Source organism: Panthera pardus, unplaced genomic scaffold (genome assembly GCF_024362965.1).
Source record: "Panthera pardus isolate Hobbes unplaced genomic scaffold, ASM2436296v1 HiC_scaffold_8, whole genome shotgun sequence".
Classification (NCBI taxonomy): domain Eukaryota; kingdom Metazoa; phylum Chordata; class Mammalia; order Carnivora; family Felidae; genus Panthera; species Panthera pardus.
The window spans coordinates 29152980-29173649 of NW_026527013.1; the positions used below are offsets into that span (position 1 = coordinate 29152980).

The 20670-nt window shown below is 41.3% G+C and overlaps 1 protein-coding gene across 1 annotated transcript; it reads left to right on the forward strand.

The window, feature by feature from the left end:
* The first annotated feature begins 14582 nt into the window (after window positions 1–14582).
* Window positions 14583–20373, forward strand: LOC109279136 (non-histone chromosomal protein HMG-17-like). Its single transcript, XM_053896700.1, has 2 exons — window positions 14583–14711; window positions 20062–20373. Exons 1-2 carry the CDS (start codon window positions 14583–14585, stop codon window positions 20371–20373), a joined length of 441 nt encoding a protein of 146 aa, XP_053752675.1.
* The last annotated feature ends 297 nt before the right edge of the window (window positions 20374–20670 follow it).

Genomic DNA, 20670 nt, shown 5'->3' on the forward strand with positions numbered 1-20670 from the left:
CTGTCACTCCTCCACCAAGCCAAGGGGCAACATTTTAAGGTACAGATACTTGCATGTGGCCTTTTATTATTCCTTCTGTATTTACATAATGTCTTTTAAGTGTTTTTGAAATGTGTTTTAGGTCAGTGTTAATGGGTAAAAAGTGTTGAATGATAAAGTTCTGAGTACGAAGCTCGATTTTTTTATAATAATTCTTATGGAAATAATTTCCTATTATAGGTCTTTGTACTGTGAGTTGCATTTTTCCTGAGAGGTAGCTTTGACACGTGATAAGGACGCCCTGTGTTTGCATGCCTGTTTATCTACCCCATTAGAGCACACCAAGCACATGATCGACACCTCTTTCGTCTTTGTATGCCCAGCAGTCAGCTCAATGCAAAAGAACAGAATAGGCCTTAGCTATGAGTTCTGTAAGTAGGTATTTACGATGGGTGGGTACTTCCGTGATCACAAACAATTAGCGGTTATTTGTACATAGTTTCACTGTAATCCTGGCTGCGTACAGGCTTAACTTTGCTCGGAGATTATTTTTGCAGCTCAATGTGTTTCATTGTATCCTGAGTACACATAGAAGAAGCTTAAAATGTAGTTTATTTTATTTTTTTTCCCTAGTACTATTTCTACATTTTTACAGAAGGATGGTAGGCTTTGCACCAACCCTACAGAATTTTTGCATAAAATTAAGTCAGTAGTTGCCATTTTTTTTTAAAAGACTCCAAATTTTAGGGATGATTGGTAGCTAAGCAATTTTGTAATTAGAATAAACCTTGGAGATAACTTAATAATCCCGGTGTACATTTATTGTATACTTACTACATGAAAGGCTTTGAGCCAAGTACCTTACAAGCATGTTCTCATTTAACCTTTTTATTTTTTTGGCCTCAGACTCCAATGTGTCTTGGCAGAGTGCTCTCGCTGATCCTGTCTCCATTGAGAAGGCTGATATTTTGTTCATCGTGAATTTTTTTGCACTAATTTTGACTTTTTACAGATAGGGTACTAAAACATTATTTACCTTGAGGGCTGAGTTTTTGGCATCCCCTTAAATTTTGTACCCTATTTCTGGCAACAGCTTTAAAAGATCAGGGCTATTCTTTTTCTCCCTTTAGAGATGAGAGCACTGGAAGTCAGAGGAATTGCATTTGCCCAAGGCTTACAGATGCCAGTAATGGTAGAACCAAAACTGGAATCCAGATGACTTGATACATCAGCTCTCAGCTCAGGCAATATTTTCACAGATGGAGAAAATGAGAAGCAGAGGGGTGTGAGGATGCCAGGACTCATTCAATAGCTCTGCAGCAGAACCAAACTAGAACCCAGAGTTCCTCACCTGTCATTAAAATAGCACCATGAGCTTTTCATTGTGGATGCATCATACTTATTCTCCAGGTTGCACCAAGTTGCAGAAGGCATTATTTCGGTAACTGTGCATTAAGTAACTTCTAGGTGCTACACACTATGTACCTGGTATAATGATGGCTGACCTCCTGGGCATGGAAGCTGGGAAAAGGTAGCCTCAAAATGCATTCATTCATTCATTCATTCATTCTGCTAAGCTCTGGGCTACAGGGAAGAATAAAATTCCAAGAGGCCCATGGCGAAGAGAAGTATGGAGGTACACAACTAAAAATTTGGGATAAAGTATAATATACTCAACCATGGAGAGACTCAAAAGTTTCAGAACCTCTATCCCAGATTCTGAAAGCTGGGTAGTTTTGGTTTAAGGAGCACCTCCAGAATTTGAAATGTTATGTTATATGCTGGCAGAAGAGAGAAATTAAAGTAAGCTTCCTGCCTTTTAGAAGTTCATAGTCACCTCGAAGAAAAGGATCATGTGCACAAAACATGCCCTGTATTTACCTCACCCCTTAATTTGGTAGTTGACCCTTTTAAGGATTCTCATAGTTTATAGCACTTTTTTTGTCAGGTAATCATCCATTCATTCCTTCAATAATTAAGATGTATTGCTACCTACTATGTGCCAGCCATTTTTATACATGTTGGAGATGTAAGCATACATAAAATGAGCAGGGCCTCTGTTCTTATGAAGCTATATTAACAAAGAAACTAACTTTGCATAGCAATGAACACCTAAAACAGGGTGATGGGACAGTTTGGTAAAGCAAGTCTTCTTCAAGTCATTGGCATTTGAGTGGAGACCCAAATACTGAGAAGAATCCATCAAGCAATGATGTGTAGCAAGAACACAGGAAGCAGCAAAGGGAAAGACCCTCAGTAGAATGACCATGGCTGGGCTGGTAAGAGAAGGGAGGAGAGTTCAAAACAAGGGAAGAGATACAAAAAACCAGACCGCAGGGTGCCTTATAGGCCAAGGTAAGAAGTTAAGATTTTATTTTTTTTAATTTTTTAAAAATGTTTATTTATTTTTGAAAGGGGGAGAGGAGCAGAGGGGCAGAGAGAGAGGGAGACACAGAATTCGAAGCAGGCTCCAAGCTCTGAGCTGTCAGCACAGATCCCGACACGGGGGTTGAACCCACGATCTGTGAGATCATGACCTGAACCAAAGTTTGACGCAGACGCTTAACCGACTGAGCCACCCAGGCGCCCCAAAAAGTTAAGATTTTAGCCAAAATGTGTCCACCATGTATTTATCTCCCTTCCAAACTAGAAAATAAGATGTGTGAGGAAAGGGCTTCGTTCCTTTTGTTCTCCATGGTATTGCCAACACACAGAGTAACAAATGGTAGACAACAGAGTAGAATTGGTGCTCCATGAGTATTTCTGGAGCAATGAAGAATAAACAGAAGCAAGTCTTTTAAGTACTGTGTCATTCTGAATGAATTTTGGATAGATATTGTCTCTCTTAAAGTTCATTTTGACATATTTATTTTTAACGTCTTTTTCTTCTCCTCAACTCCCAACTTTAATTATCCATCTGTGTCTCCATGGGCAAAAGCTATAAAAGATGGATGGTGGTAGGATAAGGGGTCCTTGCTGGAAAGTTTGTCTTCAAATGTGACCTAAGTAAGGAAATGGATAGTTCTCTCTAAGGTTTTAAGAGTCTAATAAATACTCAGTCCGTGGGTTAAGGTAATCTAGTGTAATAACGCCCCAGAGCTGGGGAGTCAGAAAGATCTAGATATATATCCTGGCTCCACCGCTTGGGCAAATTACTTGACCCTTCTAACTCACAGTTTTTTTCATACAAAAAGTGAGAAGATTGGGGCACCTGGGTGGCTCAGTCAAACATCCGACTTCGGCTCAGGTCATGATCTCATGGTTTAGAAGTTCCAGCCCTGCATCAGGCTCTGCACTCACAGTGTGAAGCCTGCTCGGGATTCTCTCTCTCCCTCTCTCTGCCCCTTCTGCTTGCTCTCTATTTCTCAAAATAAACAAATAAACTTTAAAAAAAAAAAAAAAAGCGAGAAGATAAAGGGCATCCAGCTTGTAGACCTGTTGTGCCGATTAAATCCAATAACATACCACAGTGAACTTGGCAACGGGCTACCCGCAGCCCCCTTCAGGGAAGAAGTTACCAGCTGGCTGCAGGGAGTGCCCACAGCAGACGCTTCCACTGTTGCTTCCCTTTGAGTTGGCCTCAGCAGCAGAGAGCCCCTCGTTCAAGGTCATGCCCTTCCTGGGACAGCCCACACCTTGTGACTCAAGCATGGAGCTGGGCTACTTCAGCCTGATGCAGGAGACCGTGATGGCTAATACTCACCTCACAACTCTCCCATCAGGTTGGCTGAGAATGCAGGGTTGCAGGGGTGAGGGGGAGGGGGACTTCTTCCTCTGCACTGTCCTGCTTTCCTCTCCTTCCTTTCACACTACTGATCCCTAATAAACATCTTGAACCCCAAAATCCAGCTTAGTGTCTGTTCTGGGAGAACCGAGCCTGAGGCATATGGCAAGTGCTCAACACTATCCCTAACATGTGGATCGTAAACATTCAAAAACATTGTTGTTTATTGTTATTATTATTAATAATAGTAGTATTAATGGCCCTAATGAAGACAAGACTAAAACTGCTTGCTTGTTCTCAATATGATATTCTACAGTGGTACTGAGATTAAAATTTTTCAATGTCAAGGTGCCTGGGTCAGTTGAGATTCTGACTCTCGATTTCAGCTCAGGTCATGATCCCAGGGTCGTGGGATTGAGCCACGTGTCCAACTCTGTGCTGGCAGCATGGGGCCTGCTTGGAATTCTCTCTCTCTCTCTCTCTCTCTCTCTCTCTCTCTCTCTCTCTCCCCCCTTCTCTCTCTGCCCTTCCCCCACTCACATCAGCACCTGTTCTCTCTCAGTCTCTCTCTTTGTCTCTCAAAATAAATAAACTTAAAAAATTTTTTTTTCAATGTCATTGCTTTCACTTTTGAACCTAATACTCTGTCTGCCTGTCTCTGCCTTATGCATGTGGATCCATTCATTTATCCCAAATCATGAGTGACTACAACGGGCCAGTCTAAATTCTGGGAATGAGAATAATATAACCAGCATTGCAAGAACATTTTAATTGGCCTCAGCTAGCCACGAAGGTAAGGGTGGGACTTACTGCCCCTGGTAAGTGACCTTGCAAATGGATGGCTGTCTGTCCCTGTAACAGGGGCTACATTAAGGAATGGGAAGGAGGAGGCAATCCAGAGGTCCCACAGAGCCTGGCAACAGCAAAACACCCCATTGGCAGAAAGGGAAAAGTTATAGTCAACTCACACTGGTGCATCTATTCCCACTTCTATTGGTTTTTCTCTCAAACTTCTTCAGAGGTGACAAGAGGGGTGCCTGGGTGGCTCAGTCGGTTGAGTGTCTGACTTCGGCTCAGGTCATGATCTCACACTCCATGAGTTTGAGCCCCGCATCGGGCTCTGTGCTGACAGCTCAGAGCCTGGAGCCTGCTTCAGATTCTGTCTCCCCCTCTCTCTGCCCCTCCCCTGCTCATGCTCTGCCTCTCTCTGTCTCAAAAATAAATTTAAAAACATTAAAAAAATTAAAAAAAAAAAACAAACTTCTTCATAGGTGACAGGAGAAACGTGTGACTCCCTGAGGAGATGGAAATTCTGGCTTCAACTATGGCCAAAGCTGATGACGACTAACATGCGAATAGTCAAGAACATACAAACGCAACAGGGAACCAGAGACACTTCTAAGGTCATTTTAGCCAATCATTTCCTGAGTTTGCTGGATGCAAAGCCCAGCTAGATGCCGGGAGCGAGAGACACAGAAGGACAGTCTCTAGCCTTCGAGTAGAGCCTAATACAGGCCAGCTATATGGAAAGTAGAGCGTTCTTATGAGTATTGGTGTGAGACACCACATGGGCATGCATATAACCTCATTTTTACTTTCTCATTTTCCACCAGAAAGAAGAGATTTGCCTTACCTCTGAGTCCTTACCGTTTCTCTAGTTACAGGACAGAAGCTCAAATAGCTTAATTTGAAGAATGAATCATTGAACCAAAACAGACTGCAACAATGCTGGTTTGGGATAATGACAGAGGTCACCTGATATTGCTTTAAAAAACAGATAAAAAGAGAGATTTAAGACAGATGCAGAAAGTATTCCTGAATGTGTGACCTCACATACCCACAAGTCATATTATTTGTAAACAGACCTTAGAAAGACCATTTTAGAAAGCAATTCAGGACTTTCATGTCAGCAGGGCAGACACTAGATAAACACCACTGCTGAACGAGACAAGTAAAAAGCTGGATTAAAAACATAAAAATGTCTGTTTAAGTGCTTTGCTGGGCTGGGCCGGAAAGAAGGATTCTCCAGGGGCCAGGAACAGAAGAGCATGCTTCCTGGGAGACATTCTTCCCACACTCGAGACCTTGAACTTAGGCACTGGCAGCTGCTCCAGAGTGGGTGCCAAAGGGGTAGGGTTGAGGGTGCAGAGAGAGGGGTGCTAATTTGGTGTTCTTACATAAAGTAGAAACCCAGTTTGTAACCTCGGTGCTAGAAGCAAGGAAAATAAACCTCCTGTACTGAAAGCAATCAGAATAAAACAGCTCCAGATGAAGGCAGGGGAAAAAAAAAATTCCCCTGAGAATTTGTAACCACCAAACCAGCCTTTGCCTGGGTTTGCAATCCGAATTCTGTGTGATCACACAACATTTCCAGAATAAAATTTAATACAAAGGAAGACAGGATCATTTAAAGGCTGTGTCTTTTCATCCATAGAAGTGTAACCATTTTTTAAAAAGCCATTTAGGTGCCTGGGTGGCTCAGTCAGGTAAGCATTCAACTCTTGATTTCAGCTCAGGTCGAGATCTCATGGTCGTGAGATTAAGCCCCACATTGGGCTCCGTGCTGAGTGTGGACCTGCTTAAGATTCTCTCTCTCTCTCTCTCTCTCTCTGTCTACCCTGCCCCTCCCCCAGCTCTCACCCTCTCTCTCTCAACACCCCCCCATCATTCATCTCCTTATTATACAGGTACACTTAATTATCATATTTTTAAAAAAATACAAAAACTTAAAAAAATTTTTTCAACAAACTCTATGTATTCTACTGAATGAATAAGAAATCATAGAGAGTTTTAAGAATAGCAACCAAACCTAGCTCTGAGGGCAGACTTCCAAGGAGGATACCGTAAAACATGACTTGTTCTAACTAATTTGTTTAACTTTTACTTTTTTTTTTTCTTTTGCCTTTCTGTGAGAATATTGAGATAAAGCATTGGAAGACATTTTGCACAGAACAAAGTGATATGATGCTACTGTTAATTTATTCAAGAAATGACAGCCAGTAGCTTTCTTTAATTGTATCAGTATCGAAGCTTACCAGGAATGATATTAGACTTCCCCTGGATGGCAGGGGACTTAGCCCAGAAGATCTCAAATGCCTTTACAAGACAAATTAGGAACAGGAAAAAAATTCTTGGTACTGGTAAGTATTCAGGTAACCAGGGAAAAGTAGTATAAAGACAATAATTGTCTGGCATGCCAATGTTTTCCTCTGGTAATCAACCTCAGTCTTCCAGATGTTCAAATCTGCTTTATTTGGTCGAAGGGAACCAAGGAAGGCCACAAAGCACAGGGCTTAAATAGTCAGCCTCCAAATTTCATCCAAGTTGTTTTGTTCCTCCACTATATGATTTTCCCTACCCCTCAACATTCCTTTTTGCAGACATCCCTACTACATATAATTTCAAGTAATTCAGACATTGCCTTAAGTTTAGCTATTGACAGACAATGAGATGAGACTAATGCTCACCGATGCCTAAATAATTAGTAGTAGCTCTACTATGGGAACAGGGCTTGGTAGTCAGGCTGGAACTATTTCAAATCCCAAATCAAGATGTCTCAGCATGATTCCCTTCAACCTGTGAGAATAGATCTGCATAGTATTGCATTAAACAGAAAGGTACTTCCTTAATGAATCAGAAATAATCTCCTTGTTCTGATAGGTGTCTCCAATAGGAAAAGCTAGAGCCTACCCTGTTCATTCATTTCTGAGGCAGTCCGTGATGAATGAACAGATGGATGATTGTTCTCTCACTAAAGTCAGACATCTAGCTGCACTCATCCAAAATTGGCAAAAAAGATGACAGTGCGTTGCAATCTAGGGAAGGATGTAAAACGAGTATGCCTTGAAATAAAAAGAATATTGGAGAGGACATTTGTTGGTTGTCTCCCCTGTCTACCTTCTAAGTCTTTTCCCTTTTTAACCGGACCTCAGACTTCTCAGGCATGAGGTTTGGCTAGAATTAAATTCTCCCAAGAGTCCAAGGTTAGGCCCTGACTGGCCTTTGTCAGCAAGTGTTTCCCTCTAACCAGAGTGAATGGCTTTTTGGAGCAGTTCTGAGAAAGAAGGAGCCTCTCTTCTCTGTGAAAGCTACCAAAAGAATTCTTTCTCTTGTCCACTAAAACAGAAAAGTGTCGCCATTATTCCTGATGCTAGCCTTTCGTGGCCATGAAAGATGCTAATCTTTAAATGAAACTGATGACAGAGAAGTATGTCTCTCAGAAGAGAGTATGGAGAAACAAAAAGAAACAGGGCTTCTAGTGACATGGTTTAGCCCCTAGATCAATACATACCTGAAGCCTACCATACCATAGGACTTTTCAGTAAGATAAGATGGTAAATTCCCCTTATTGTTTCAATTACTTTAAAGGGGTTATCTGTTACTTGTAACCAAATGTTTGTAAATTAAAGATACTTGCAACCTAGTTAATTATTAATGGGAGCTGGAATTAGACTAGAAGATAAACATCCTTTAAAAACCAGACTCGAATAAAATTATCCAGATATCAGAGAGTCACAGCTTAGACAGGGTAGGGCATCTTACTGGACAAGAAAATGTAGCCTGGTATTTAGTAGTAAAGTTGAATCCATTACAAGGAAAAGGTTTTACCATTAACATGTAGAGAAGTCTACTGTTGCTGATAAAAGTGGCAGATTTTGTTAAAACACTTCAGTTCACTGTGGAAAAAAGAGCTGAGGCTAATACCTCAGTCCGTCCCTATGCATAGATCGTGAAGAAAAAAAAAGATTGAGTGCATAATTTCCTCCATCGTCTCCATGGCAATTTGCAAAGTCTCCATCATGAAATGTTTAATCTAAGAACACGATTTTGCTTTGCTTTGCTTCGTGTTTTAGTAGAAAGATGAGAATTCAGAGATATTCTTTGGACATCCCAGATAAAACAAAGATTGGGGGGGGTTTGTTTCATTCTTGTTTGGTTTTCTGGTTTTATTTCTGTTTTCTCCCCCCTTTTCCTGTTAAACACCACTAAGAAGAAGCACAGTCAGAGGTTCCTGACTGTGTGTATTGTGTGTTCCTCAGTTTGTCTGACCAGTGTCTATCACCTGTTCCCCTTTGCTCCCTCCACGTAGTTATAACAGTGGGTGCCTGGCAGCCATGATTAGTTAATAGGTCCCTGACTACTGGATTCAGTTTGTCGACCCGGGATGGATGCCTATGCCACTAAGCCAAACAATGTCTTCTCTACAAATGTGGATTGGGAACAAAGACAGTGTCAGGTTAATTTGTTCCCTGAAACTGGGGTCGAGTGTCCATTCTTAACGATGTAGACTGGAAAGTTAGGAAATCAACTCTGCAGTGACATACTGCAATAATAAGGAGGATATAAAAACTAACAGTTATTGAGTGTTTACTAAGTAGCAGGCACTGTGATAAGTCCTTTAAGACTCATTACTGCTTAATGCTCAGAACCACCTATGAGGAAGCTGTTGTTATTATAGTTATTGTACAGATCAGCACAATGAGTGGGTGAGTAAATTGTCCAAGAACAGAGGGCTCATGTCAGAGCGAAGATGCAGACAATCTGTCTGACAATCTGTCTTCAGAGCATTTGCTCTAAACCTCCAAAACCCATCCCTGATGCCATTTGGTGCCTAAGGTCCTCTCTCTTTGAAACCTGTAAAACCACCCAGTATTTCTGTCATAAAGTTCCCCCCCCCCAACTTTTTCTTTTCTTAGTTGAAGCTGGTTTCTGTTTCTTACAACCAAACATGTCTTCAGGAGCACATTAGTGACAATCAGGAATCAACCTTTACAGCTCCCAGGAACTCCATAAACAGTGAGTAAATGGATAAATAAGCAAGCAAAGTTCTCATTACCACAAAGCTGTCTCTGCGGTGGGCTACTGGGCATCTTAATTCCTGGACCACTTCAGATGCAGATTCCCTGAGCGATGCCTCTCATCTGCACCCTGTACACAGCAGATGCTCCATCCACGGGCATTTTGGTGGTAGGTGGATAATTTCCTGGAAATGAAGCAAGTTCTTCATGTTCTTGGGAGGTAACACAGACAATACCCTCCTTTGCAGTCTTGGCATTTTGAAGGCCAGATGTAGAATGCGAACAGTAGTTAAAATCCAGTGGGGAAATTATGCATTTAGATCGAACCTATGAAAAATAAAATGTATCACTTATGCCAAGATTAACTCAAGGCCGAGAAGTGAGTTTTGGAGTCAAGCAAATCTGGATTTGACAACTGCCAACCCTCCCTTCTTCTCCGCCCCCCCCCCCCCCCCCCGCCCTCGCCCCCCACCAAGGACTCCACTTCTCACTAGAGGTGCTTTGGGACACTGGGAAACTTTCTTAATGTTTCTCTAAGTTTTATAGATTTTTAAAATATTACCTTGGGGGTTGAAAAGTATCACAATAAAAGTCCAAAAAAAAAAAAATAATAACAATTGACCATATTTTCTCCAGAATTAATCACCATGATGGCCTATTTGCCTCAACCTTCTGTGTTTGCTTATAGGCTCATTGATTAGTTTAAGAAAAATCACATAAGATGTTCCTAAAAATCGGGGTGCCTGGGTAGCTCAGTTGGTTGTGAGTTCAAGCCCTGTGTTGGGCTCTGTGCTGACAGTTCAGAGCCCGGAGCCTGCTTCAGATTCTGTCTCTATCTCTCTCTGCCCCTCTCCTGCTCGTGCCCTCTCTCTCTGTCTCTCTCTGTCTCTCTCTCTTTCTGTCTCTCTCTCTCAAATATAAGCAAACATTTAAAAAATTAAAAAAAAAAAGATGTTCCTAAAAATCGTGTGTTCAATATAAAGAATCCAAGCAATGCAGAAAAACATGAGGGAAGCTTGTTTTAATCAACCCAAATTCCACCATCTAGAAATTCCCATTATATACATCAGGTGAATATTACCATGGAATTTTTTCTATGTATGTGCAGAAAGAAGGTTGTCTACATAGGTAAACAAATTTTTTGATAAATAGATTAGATTGCTGGATTGAAACGCATTAGTAAAGACAGATACTTTTTTTAATTTTTTAGATATTTATTATTGAGAGACAGATAGAGCATGCGCGGGGGAGGGGCAGAGGGAGAGGGAGACAGACTCGGAAGCAGGCTCTAGGCTCTGAGCTGTCAGCACAGAGCTCGATGCAGGGCTCGAACCCACAGACCACAAGATCATGACCTGAGCCAATGTCGAACGCTTAACCGACTGAGGCACCCAGGCACCCCAAGACAGATACTTTTAAAATCAGCTGGCTTTTTAAAAGATCAGATGGTTGGAGGGTATTATGCCAAGTGAACGAAGTCAGAGAAAGACGGATATCATATGTTTTCACTCATATGTGGAACTTGAGAAAGTTAACAGAAGACCATGGGGGAAGGGAAGGGGAAAAAATAGTTACAAACAGAGAGGGAGGGAAGCAAACCATAAGAGACTCTTAAATACAGAGAACAAACGGAGGGTTGGTGGGGTAGGGGGCGTGGGGGAATGGGTGATAGGCAATGAGGAGGGCACCTGTTAGGATGAGCACTGGATGTAGTATGTAAGTGATGAATCATGGGAATCTACCCCAAAACCAAGAGCACACTGTATACACTGTATGTTAACCAACTTGACAATAAATTATATTAAAAAAATAAAATAAAAGATCAGATGGACTTTAAATAAAATATTAAATTCATTTTTATTTGACTTTAATAGAAAAAAAAATCTGAAGGACATTATTCTTGAATGTTTTAAGATCTAATATTCTTAGATCAAGACCCCAAGCTCCCGTTGGTGCTTATGCAAATATCACCATACCCACTTACATCCATGTATCCTAAATTTCATAAGATCATCCCATGTTTGTTTGTTTGTTTCAATTGTGGTAAAATACACATACCATAAAATTCACCATCGTAACCGTTTTGAAGGCTAAATTCAGTAACATTCACAATGTCATACAAATACCACCTCTATCTAGTTCCAAAACATTTTTATCACCTTGAAAGAAAATGGAGCATTCACTCTTCCCTCCCTCCTTCCCTCAGTCCCTGACAACCACTAATCTACCTTCTGTCTCTATGGATTTGTCTGTTATAGAGCCTTCCTAAAAATTGAATCATGTAATATGTCGCCATTTGTGTCTGGCTTCTTTCACTTAGCGGAGTGTTTTGAGGTTCATTTGTGTTGGAGCATGAATCAGCACTTAGTTGCTTTTTTGTGACTGAATACTATTTCCCTGCATGGATACCCCACGTTTTGTTCATCCCTTTATCAGTTGATGGGTATGGGGCTTTTCCACATTTTGGCTCTGGACGGTAATGCTGATCAGAACGTTTGTGTACAAACTGCTGTTGGGAGACCCATTCTCAGTTCTTTTGGGTACATACCCAGGGGTGGGATTGCTGCATCACGTGGTAATTCTGTGTTTAACTTTTAGAGAAACCACCAAACGGTTTTCCATATGAGCTGCACCATTTCATCCCGTTTTAATTCTCATCACTCACTCCACATCTTCAAAGCCTTCCTTGTGAAAGAGGTTAAAACACCCTAAGGCCAGTTCTAATATCTCCCCAACCGTATTCTGCCAGTTGCTCTGTATTTTGCCTGAATGATGCAGTCAGTCATGCAGGCAATTCTTTCGTGAATGCATAACTCTGCGTCAGAGTTCCCAAGCTAGAACCACAAAATTAAACATTTTGTCCTCTTTGCCTTAAGCCTCCTCTCATCTCTTATGTGCATAGGCCATCTTGCTAACTTGGAAAAGCCTACCCATTTCCATCTCTGATGGCTACTTGTTTTTAAGACCCAGCTCAGACCCATTTTCCATTATTCTAGTTCCCCTACTGTGAACTCCCAGAGCCAACTTATTGTCAGTGCCCCATAGTTTGTGCTTATTTTGTATTGCTTATTATTATCATTATATGCATAGAATTCTCTCTATAGCTCATGTGCCCCTTCAAGATAATGCGTGAAAAGCACACACCGTCGAATGGACAGAAAGTGGGTCGTGTAAGTCAGACAGAGCAGGCCTGAGTTCACACTGTATTTAGCTGTGAACTCCCAAGCCTACCTCCATTTCCTCTCCTAGGGAATCAGGGGAAACGCTGATATCACAGGCTCATTATGATGATTAGAGATAATGCCTATAAAGCATACAGGAGGTGACTGGTAAATTGCAAACATACAGTCTACATTGTCTTGTGTACCTTATATCTCCCACGTGTCACTGACAAGCACTGCACGTTGTAGGAGCTCAGAAAATGTTAGTGGATTGTTGTTTTCATTCCACACTTACCTGTCCGCTTTGAGTGAAGCATGAGCACCAGGCAGAAACCTTCCTTTGTTGTATTTGTTAGTATTTTGTGCATATGCATTTTCCTATCTATTTACACTCACCACTTTCCAAAAAGTTGTGGAGACATATTCTCTTTTCTAGATAGGCTCTGCCCCCAAAATCCCCTCAAAATAGTCATGGACACAGGAAAGTGCCAGAAGGCCTATTTTTACACTCATATTAGCTAATAGATAATAATTCAATTGGACAAATGTTAGCTCCCCTTTACTAAGTGGTCACTGTGGGCGAGGCTCTGACTCTGCCTTTCACGGTGTTCTCCCTGAACCCTCACCATAACCCTATGACTGACAGGTACAATTATCGTTCTTCTCAGGTAAGGAAACCAAGGCACAGGGCAGGCACAGAGCTTCTCAGTGAGTGACAGAGGTGGAATTTGAACATGCTGATGATTGCCAAATCCATGCTCTTAACTCTGACGTTACACACTCTCGCTCCAACCCATAACTGACCTTCCAGAAGGAGCAAGTTTTAAATCACATGGGTGTATCAAGCACCTATGAAAGTGATTAAAAAGGCCTCAGAGAAACTGGGTTGAGTATATTAACAGGGAAGAGGTGAAATAAAATGCCATACAAGCTTCGCCAGAAGTTGGTGGGCACGGGTCAAAACGCATCGTCCCCAAATAAATGACAAATGAAGCAACCGCTTTCAGCCCCATCTCCTGCCATCATATTTCAACATAATAAAACCTGATGTGATCATGGCAGGCTTCAATATTCATGGAACACTACTCTGTGCCAGGCACTGTGCTGATTCACGTGATGCTTTTGAATCTGTTGAAAGAGGATTTATCCCACATGTTTAACTGTTAGATGTGTTGTACATTTCAGGACGAACACTGAAGGAGTTTTGTCCTTCTGCACAGACCCGGTAATTAGCTACTCAGAAGGAGCTTCAAGAGGAACTTGAGTTTGTGTGAAAATCTCTATCACTTTCTCCATCAATATTACTATAATTTGAGTAATTCTTACCACTTTGCTAATGTGAAAATTAAATGTCAACTAAGCCTAAGAATTTCACCTGTTTAAAAACAATTTAGTCAAGATGGAACCATTCAAGCATGCTGTCGGAATGAGACGGCACATCCCGCCTGTGCTTATACTCTGGCTGTGGGAAACAGAGTAATGACACCCTCCCCCAGAGCTGCCCATCCTAATCTCTGGAACCTGGGAATTGGTCACCTTACATGGCAAAGGGGACTTTGCAGATGGGATTAAATATCTTGAGATGGAGAGATTGTCCTGGATTATTCAGGTGGGCCCAAAGCAACCACAAATGTCCTTATTTAGAGAGCATGCTCATGCATGAGCAAGGAAGGAGCAGAGAAAGAGGGAGAGAGAGAATTCCCAAGAAGGCTCCGTGCTGTCAGAGCGAAGCCCGATGTGGGGCTGAATTCCACCAACCACGAGATCCTGACCTGAGCTGAAATCAAGAGTCAGAAATGTAACTGAATGAGCCACCCAGGTGCCCCACAAGTGTCCTTAATAAGAGGGAGGCAGGGAGAACAAAGAGAGGAGAGAGGATAAAAGAAACAGGTTCAAGTGATACAGGGCCACGGGTCGAGGATGCACGTGGCCTCCACAAGCTGGAAAGGCAGGGAAACAGCATCTCCCCCCAGGGTCTCCAAAACGAAAGCAGAGGCCAGCCCACACTTGGATTTTAGTCCACTGACTGTGAGTCTCCAGAACAGTAAGGTAAGCAGTTTGTATTGTTTTAGGCCACTAATTTATGGTAGTTTTTAGGGTAGTCGTAACAAGCTTGCAGACAGACCTTTTAGAATCATGGGATGGCCGGAGAGTAAATTACCTCTGAATGTAAAATATGCCATCGTTTAAAAAGAGAAAAGGATGTGTCTTTTCATACCATTCTTTTTAAAATCTTGAGAAAACTAGGCATGTTCCCTTTCGGGAAGGCAAAGGGAAGAGAGAAGGGAGAACGGTACGCTGTGCAGCCTGACCTTGCGGAGAGGTCAGGGTATGGTTTGTAAGAAGGAGGAAAATGCAAATTCAAAAGACTGTTAGAAGCGTAATCCTCATGAAATCTCACAAACCCTTACTATGTGGGCCGGTTTCTAACCCACAATCCCATTCAAAGAAACAACAACCAGGTATAAAAAAGCATGAGTCGGAGAATCTCGATCCAAACTTTCAAGAAAATTATAAAGGGGAACGTTCATTCTTGACAGATAATTTCTCAAAAATCCTTTTGGGGCTTCTCTCATTTTCTGCCTGTAGCAGTAGCTCCAAACCACCCCCCCCCCACCCCACCCCTGCAGCTTTCTTTCTCTCTCTCTCCCCCAGGCAAGCCTCACCCTTTGAACGTGTATAATCTTCCACTCTCAAGCAGGGACTGCTAACTAACCATCCTACAATGCACAGGCTAGCTTCCCAAACAAAGAATGATTTGCCACAAAGTATCAAGGTGCCAGAGGAGTAGATGGGCTGAATGTCTCCATCTTGATTTTCATTTAGGAACACCTGGATCTTGCACAATAAAGGTAGCTCTTTGATGTATCAGCAAGACGCCTTCCTTTTTAGAAATGAAGGGGGGAAAACACTTGCTATCTCTCATAATTCAATATATTGTTCCATCCTTGTGTCATAAGAATTAAATGCAATAACATATACAAAGTGTCCAGCATGACTGCTAAAACCATGGATGCTAATAGGTGCTCAAAAACAAGTTAGTTCCCATCTCTTTTCCCAGAAGGGAATGAAGAATCCAATTTATTCTTAATATGGTATCCCCAAGATAATAGCATCTCTACCTACTGTGTCCTCCCACTGCATAGATGCCTCAAATTTTTGAATATTGAAGTTATAGAAATTGTTCACCTGCTGTAAGAAAGTACTACGTTCCCCAGGAGAGTTGGGTTTTAGAAATAAGAACATCAGGAAAACAGCAAAGAGGATTATTGAAACCCAGTGTTCAACTGCGGAATATTGAAGGTTCCAATTAATGTTTCGGTGTTTAAAATAAAATTGTTTATCAAGTAGCTTGTGCCATGTCTAAGAAAGGAAATGACTTCTACCTGTTTTTCAAAAATAGCTCATTTTTATTATGGTGACCATGGAACCCTCTGCATATATGTATCGAACATACAGGATTGAAATACTGAAAACTGGAAATATAGGTTGTGTATATAGAATTTCAATTTTTCTGTACATATGCTTTTTCAAAACTGTGGTAAAATACCCATATCATAAAAGTTACCATTATAACCATTTAAGCGCACAATTCAGTGGCACCACATACATGGACTTTGCTGTGTAACTGTGACCATCCTTCATCTCCCGAACTTTGTTCATCTTGCAAAACTAAAACTCTGCCGAAGAAACGGTAACTCCTCATTGCCCCTTCCCTCCAGCCCCCAGCAGCCACCATGCCACCTTCTGTCACTCTGAACTTCACTACTCTGAGCACCTCACATAAATTGAATCATACAGTATTTGTCCTTTTATGACTCACTTATTTCACTTAGCATTATATCCTCAAGGCTCACTCATATGGTAGCATGTGATAGGATTTCCTTCCTTTATAAGACTGGATGATATGCCATTGTACCTCTCCATAATATTTTGTGTATCCATTCATTCATCGGGGGACAAGGTTGCTTCCATCTTTACCTATTAAAAATAATGCTGTTAGAAACATGGGTGCGCCATATGTTTTTTTAAATGCTCAAGTCATGGCGGTTGACATGTTCACATTAGATTCGTACATGTTTAACATGGAACTCATTTTACTTCTACTGACCTCTGAAAATATTGCAACAAGTTACACTTCCTAAGGTGGCATTAAATAAAGCAACAAAAAAAGATGACATAATCACTGTAAAGCCGAGATTATCTATACAGTCTTATGAGGGTTGAAAGCGTGGTGCTGTGGGACAAGCAAGTCTGGGCAAGTAACTTAATATTTCAATAATAGTTTTTATCATTTATTGAGTACTTACAAATGTAAGTACAGTACAAATGAAATGATCACAATAATGCTATGAGAGGTAGACCATTATTATTCTAGTTTACTAGGTACTAGTTTAGTATCTTGCAGTTGAGAGTATGTGCTAAAGCCACATTGCCTAGCTACAAATCCTGGCTTCTCTAGCTACTCGCTATGGTACCTTGGTCAAATTAATTAGCTGGGCATTAATTTCCTTGTAAAATAATAATGATAGTATCCACTTCAGAGTGCTGTTATAAAGATTGAGATGATGTATGGGAACTTTCACTTCAGGACCTTGCATGGAGTAAGTACTCAATAAATATTATATGTTCATATTTGCATCTACTTTGTACTCAAAACAATCCAGGTATGTTTGTTCCCCATTCTTAATGGTCATATCTGAAGAGTGAGTAACGAATTTGCAGCTAGTGTTAGTATCAACTTAAGGCAAACATAATTAAGAAATGCTGGGGCATCCGGTTGGCTCAGTCGGTTAGGAATCCAACTTCAGCCCAGGTCATGATCTCACAGTTGGTGAGTTTGAGCCCCATTTCAACCTCTGTGCTGACAGCTTAATGACCTGGATGGAGCCTGCTTTGGATTCTGTGTCTCCCTCTCTCTCTCTCTCTGCCCCTCCCCTGCTCGTGTGTGTGTGCGTGCTCTCTCTCTCTGTCTCTCAAAAATAAATAAACATAAAAAAAAAAAAGAAATGCTATGATTCACAAAGTTGATATTTGTATCAAACACCAATCATCAAAGCTATATCAAACCCATTTTTTGGATAGCTCTTCACCTTTGGGTCCAACGTAACAAGATCCTGCTTAGGTCGGTTCCCTCAATGCTGTTCAACAGACAGGAAACCTATGCCCACTATATTATGTGCATGCAAGGCAAAATCTTTGCATATGGATTAATTCTACTGAGTAAACTATTTTTTGAAAAAAATCTACTTAAAAAAAATTTTTTAATGTTTATTTTATTTTTGAGAGAGAGAGAGAGAGAGAGAGAGAGAGACCGAGACCACATGAGCGGGGGAGGAGCAGAGAGAGAGGGAGACACAGAATCTGAAACAGGCTCCAGGCTTTGAGCTGTCAGCACAGAGCCCGACACGGGGCTCGAACTCACGAACTGTCGAACTCACGAACTGTAAGTTCATGTCCTGAACCGAAATTGGATGCTCAACTGACTGAGCCACCCAGGCACCCCTGAAATCTACTTCTTCTAGTAAGAAATACCTAAGTGGCTTCTGTACAGAGGCGACTTTTGGCCAAGTATATCAACTGCTTCCTATCTCTTCACCATTATGAATGAAACAGCGGACATACTGAAGTTTTGCTAACCAGAAGACCGTGCACATAGTCCATGACAGATGGATTTGGTCCCTTTCTGACTTTCTAATTTCTGGGCTTTTGCATGTACCATTTTTATCCACCTGGCATATGCTTCCTTCCCAATGGAACTATAATTCATCCTTCAGGGACTAGTTCAAATACCATGTTCCTCCATGAAATCGTCTAGAGTCTAGTCAACTGTATGTTTCCTTCACCCTTCATCTTCAATAGTATTAATTCATACATTTTTAATGATCCTTATCATATATTTCTTTGCTTTATTTGCATACAAATGTCATGGAAACTTACCTTTTTCATCTCTGGAATCTTTGTAGCACTTAACACTGCCCAGTACAGATGCTCAATAAACACTGACCGGTTGGATGCTACCTACAGCCTATAGCATGTCCCTGTAGATGCTACCTGTGAGATTGAATCTGATCATTTAAAGTATAGGCCATGGTTGTGTCTCCCACAACCACCCTCAGAGTGACAATGTTGGATCAATTTATCTGAACAGATAATTTTTTTGCCTTACCTTCATAGTATTTCAATACTCTAAGTCAGAAAATGTGAGGAGAAACCCAGGAAATCAAAGAGAAGCAGCTTTGTTTATTACAGAAGGACAAAGCTACTTCTTTTTTTTTTTAATGTTTATTTATTTTTGAGACAATGCAAGAGACAGGATGCAAGTGAAGGAGGGGCAGACAGAGGGAGACACAGAATCTGAAGTGGGCTCCAGGCTCTGAGCTGTCAGCACAGAGCCCGACACGGGGCTCGAACTCATGAACCATGAGATCATGACCTGAGCCCAAGTCAGATGCTTAACTGACTGACCCACTCAGGTGCCCCAGAAAGAGCTACTTCTTATACTTGATCCAGAACTGTCCTTACTGACCTAATAGAAAGAAAAACAGGTGTTGACTGGGTCGACTCCAATAGTGTGCTGTGAAGTTTCCCAAAGATAAACAATCAAACAGAAAACAATTTCAAAACCCATTATGGAACACTAAACTGGACCAAATCTCATTGCAAACAAACAATTTTGGGTAGGAAGAATAGTTGGAAATACACAAACATGGACCAATACCAATTTGCAACTTCTGTGAAGAGAAAACAGATGGACTTTTGAATTTATCAAAGCTATTTATAAAAGTCCACAGGGCTGTGGATTAAGAATAAAGTGTTCAAGAACTGGTGAGATACAAAATGGCTGATGTAACTGGCTGATGTTACTCAGAACTAAGGAGTTCACCTTAAATGTTGAAAGGGGTCCCTCTGTTTCACCTTGAAAAACTGAGTGATACATATTCAGAATCATCGGATCCAATATAAACAAAGATGTCAATTGGCAAGCAGTATTTTCTAGGAATAATTAATCTGGGACTGGCTAAGGCCAGACTCCAGGTAATTCCTTGATGTAAAACCAAACTCATTGAATTACCTCCAGGAAAGTTCCCCATGTGTTAAATGGAAACCAGAGTTCTAAGATTCTGGACCTTGCTCTTGGAAAGACAAAAAGCTGGCTACATTTCTGATGTTATCACCAGAAATTCCTGCTCACCTGCTTAGTGATTTACATGCCCCATCTTTCTTTCTTTTTTGTCCTCAAATTTAAGTCATATAAATATAAAATGGCCATTATTTTAACTAGCTCAACACATTTTACCGAACACATCTATGCTCTGTTAAGACAAGAGATGATTAAGACAGAGATGATTGGCACAGTGTGAAGAAGATGAGAGAAGGACCCCTGGACCAATAAAAGCCGGCATCCCTGTGTCCAACGACTCCATGCTGTGTCCCTCCATCACCACCATGCCCAAAAAAGGCTGAAAGTGATGCTACAGGTGATAAAGCCAGGGTGAAGGATGAGCCACAGAGAAGTTCTGCAAGTTTATCTGCTAAAACCCACTCTCCAGAGCCAGAGCCCAAGCCTAAGAAGGCCCCTACAAAGAAGGGAGAGAAGGTACCAAAAGGGAAAAGGGGATGCTGCAAGGGTGGGAATAACCCTGCAGAAAACAGAGATGCCCAAACAGACCAGGCACCAAAAGCTGAAGGTGCTGGAGATGCCAACTGAAGTGTGCACAGTCTTGTACTTCTAGTGACTATACAGTTTAAAATACTATTCTTAACAGGTTCTATAAATGTGCAGAATTTTGTTTGACTTTTTTTTTTTAATCTATGTTGTTAGCACACAGAACACTTCATTGGGGGAAGGGCATATGTCCCTATTAGAATATCACTGAAGCTAGATTGATACAGGGCAACACCTTTCTCTTCTAGTTTTGAGAGTCTTCTTCTTGGTTCCCAGGAGGTGGGATTCCTTGATGTTGAAACACATTAGCCACTGTAGCCCAAATGCCTTGTGGTGCAG

Excerpts from the sequence above, each read along its gene's own strand:
- LOC109279136 (XM_053896700.1), top strand. The coding sequence starts at position 14,583 with ATGCACGTGGCCTCCACAAGCTGGAAAGGCAGGGAAACAGCATCTCCC. Across the intron at positions 14,712-20,061 it reads TGAGTCTCCAGAACAGTAAG|CCGGCATCCCTGTGTCCAAC; the intron begins GTAAGCAGTTTG and ends GACCAATAAAAG.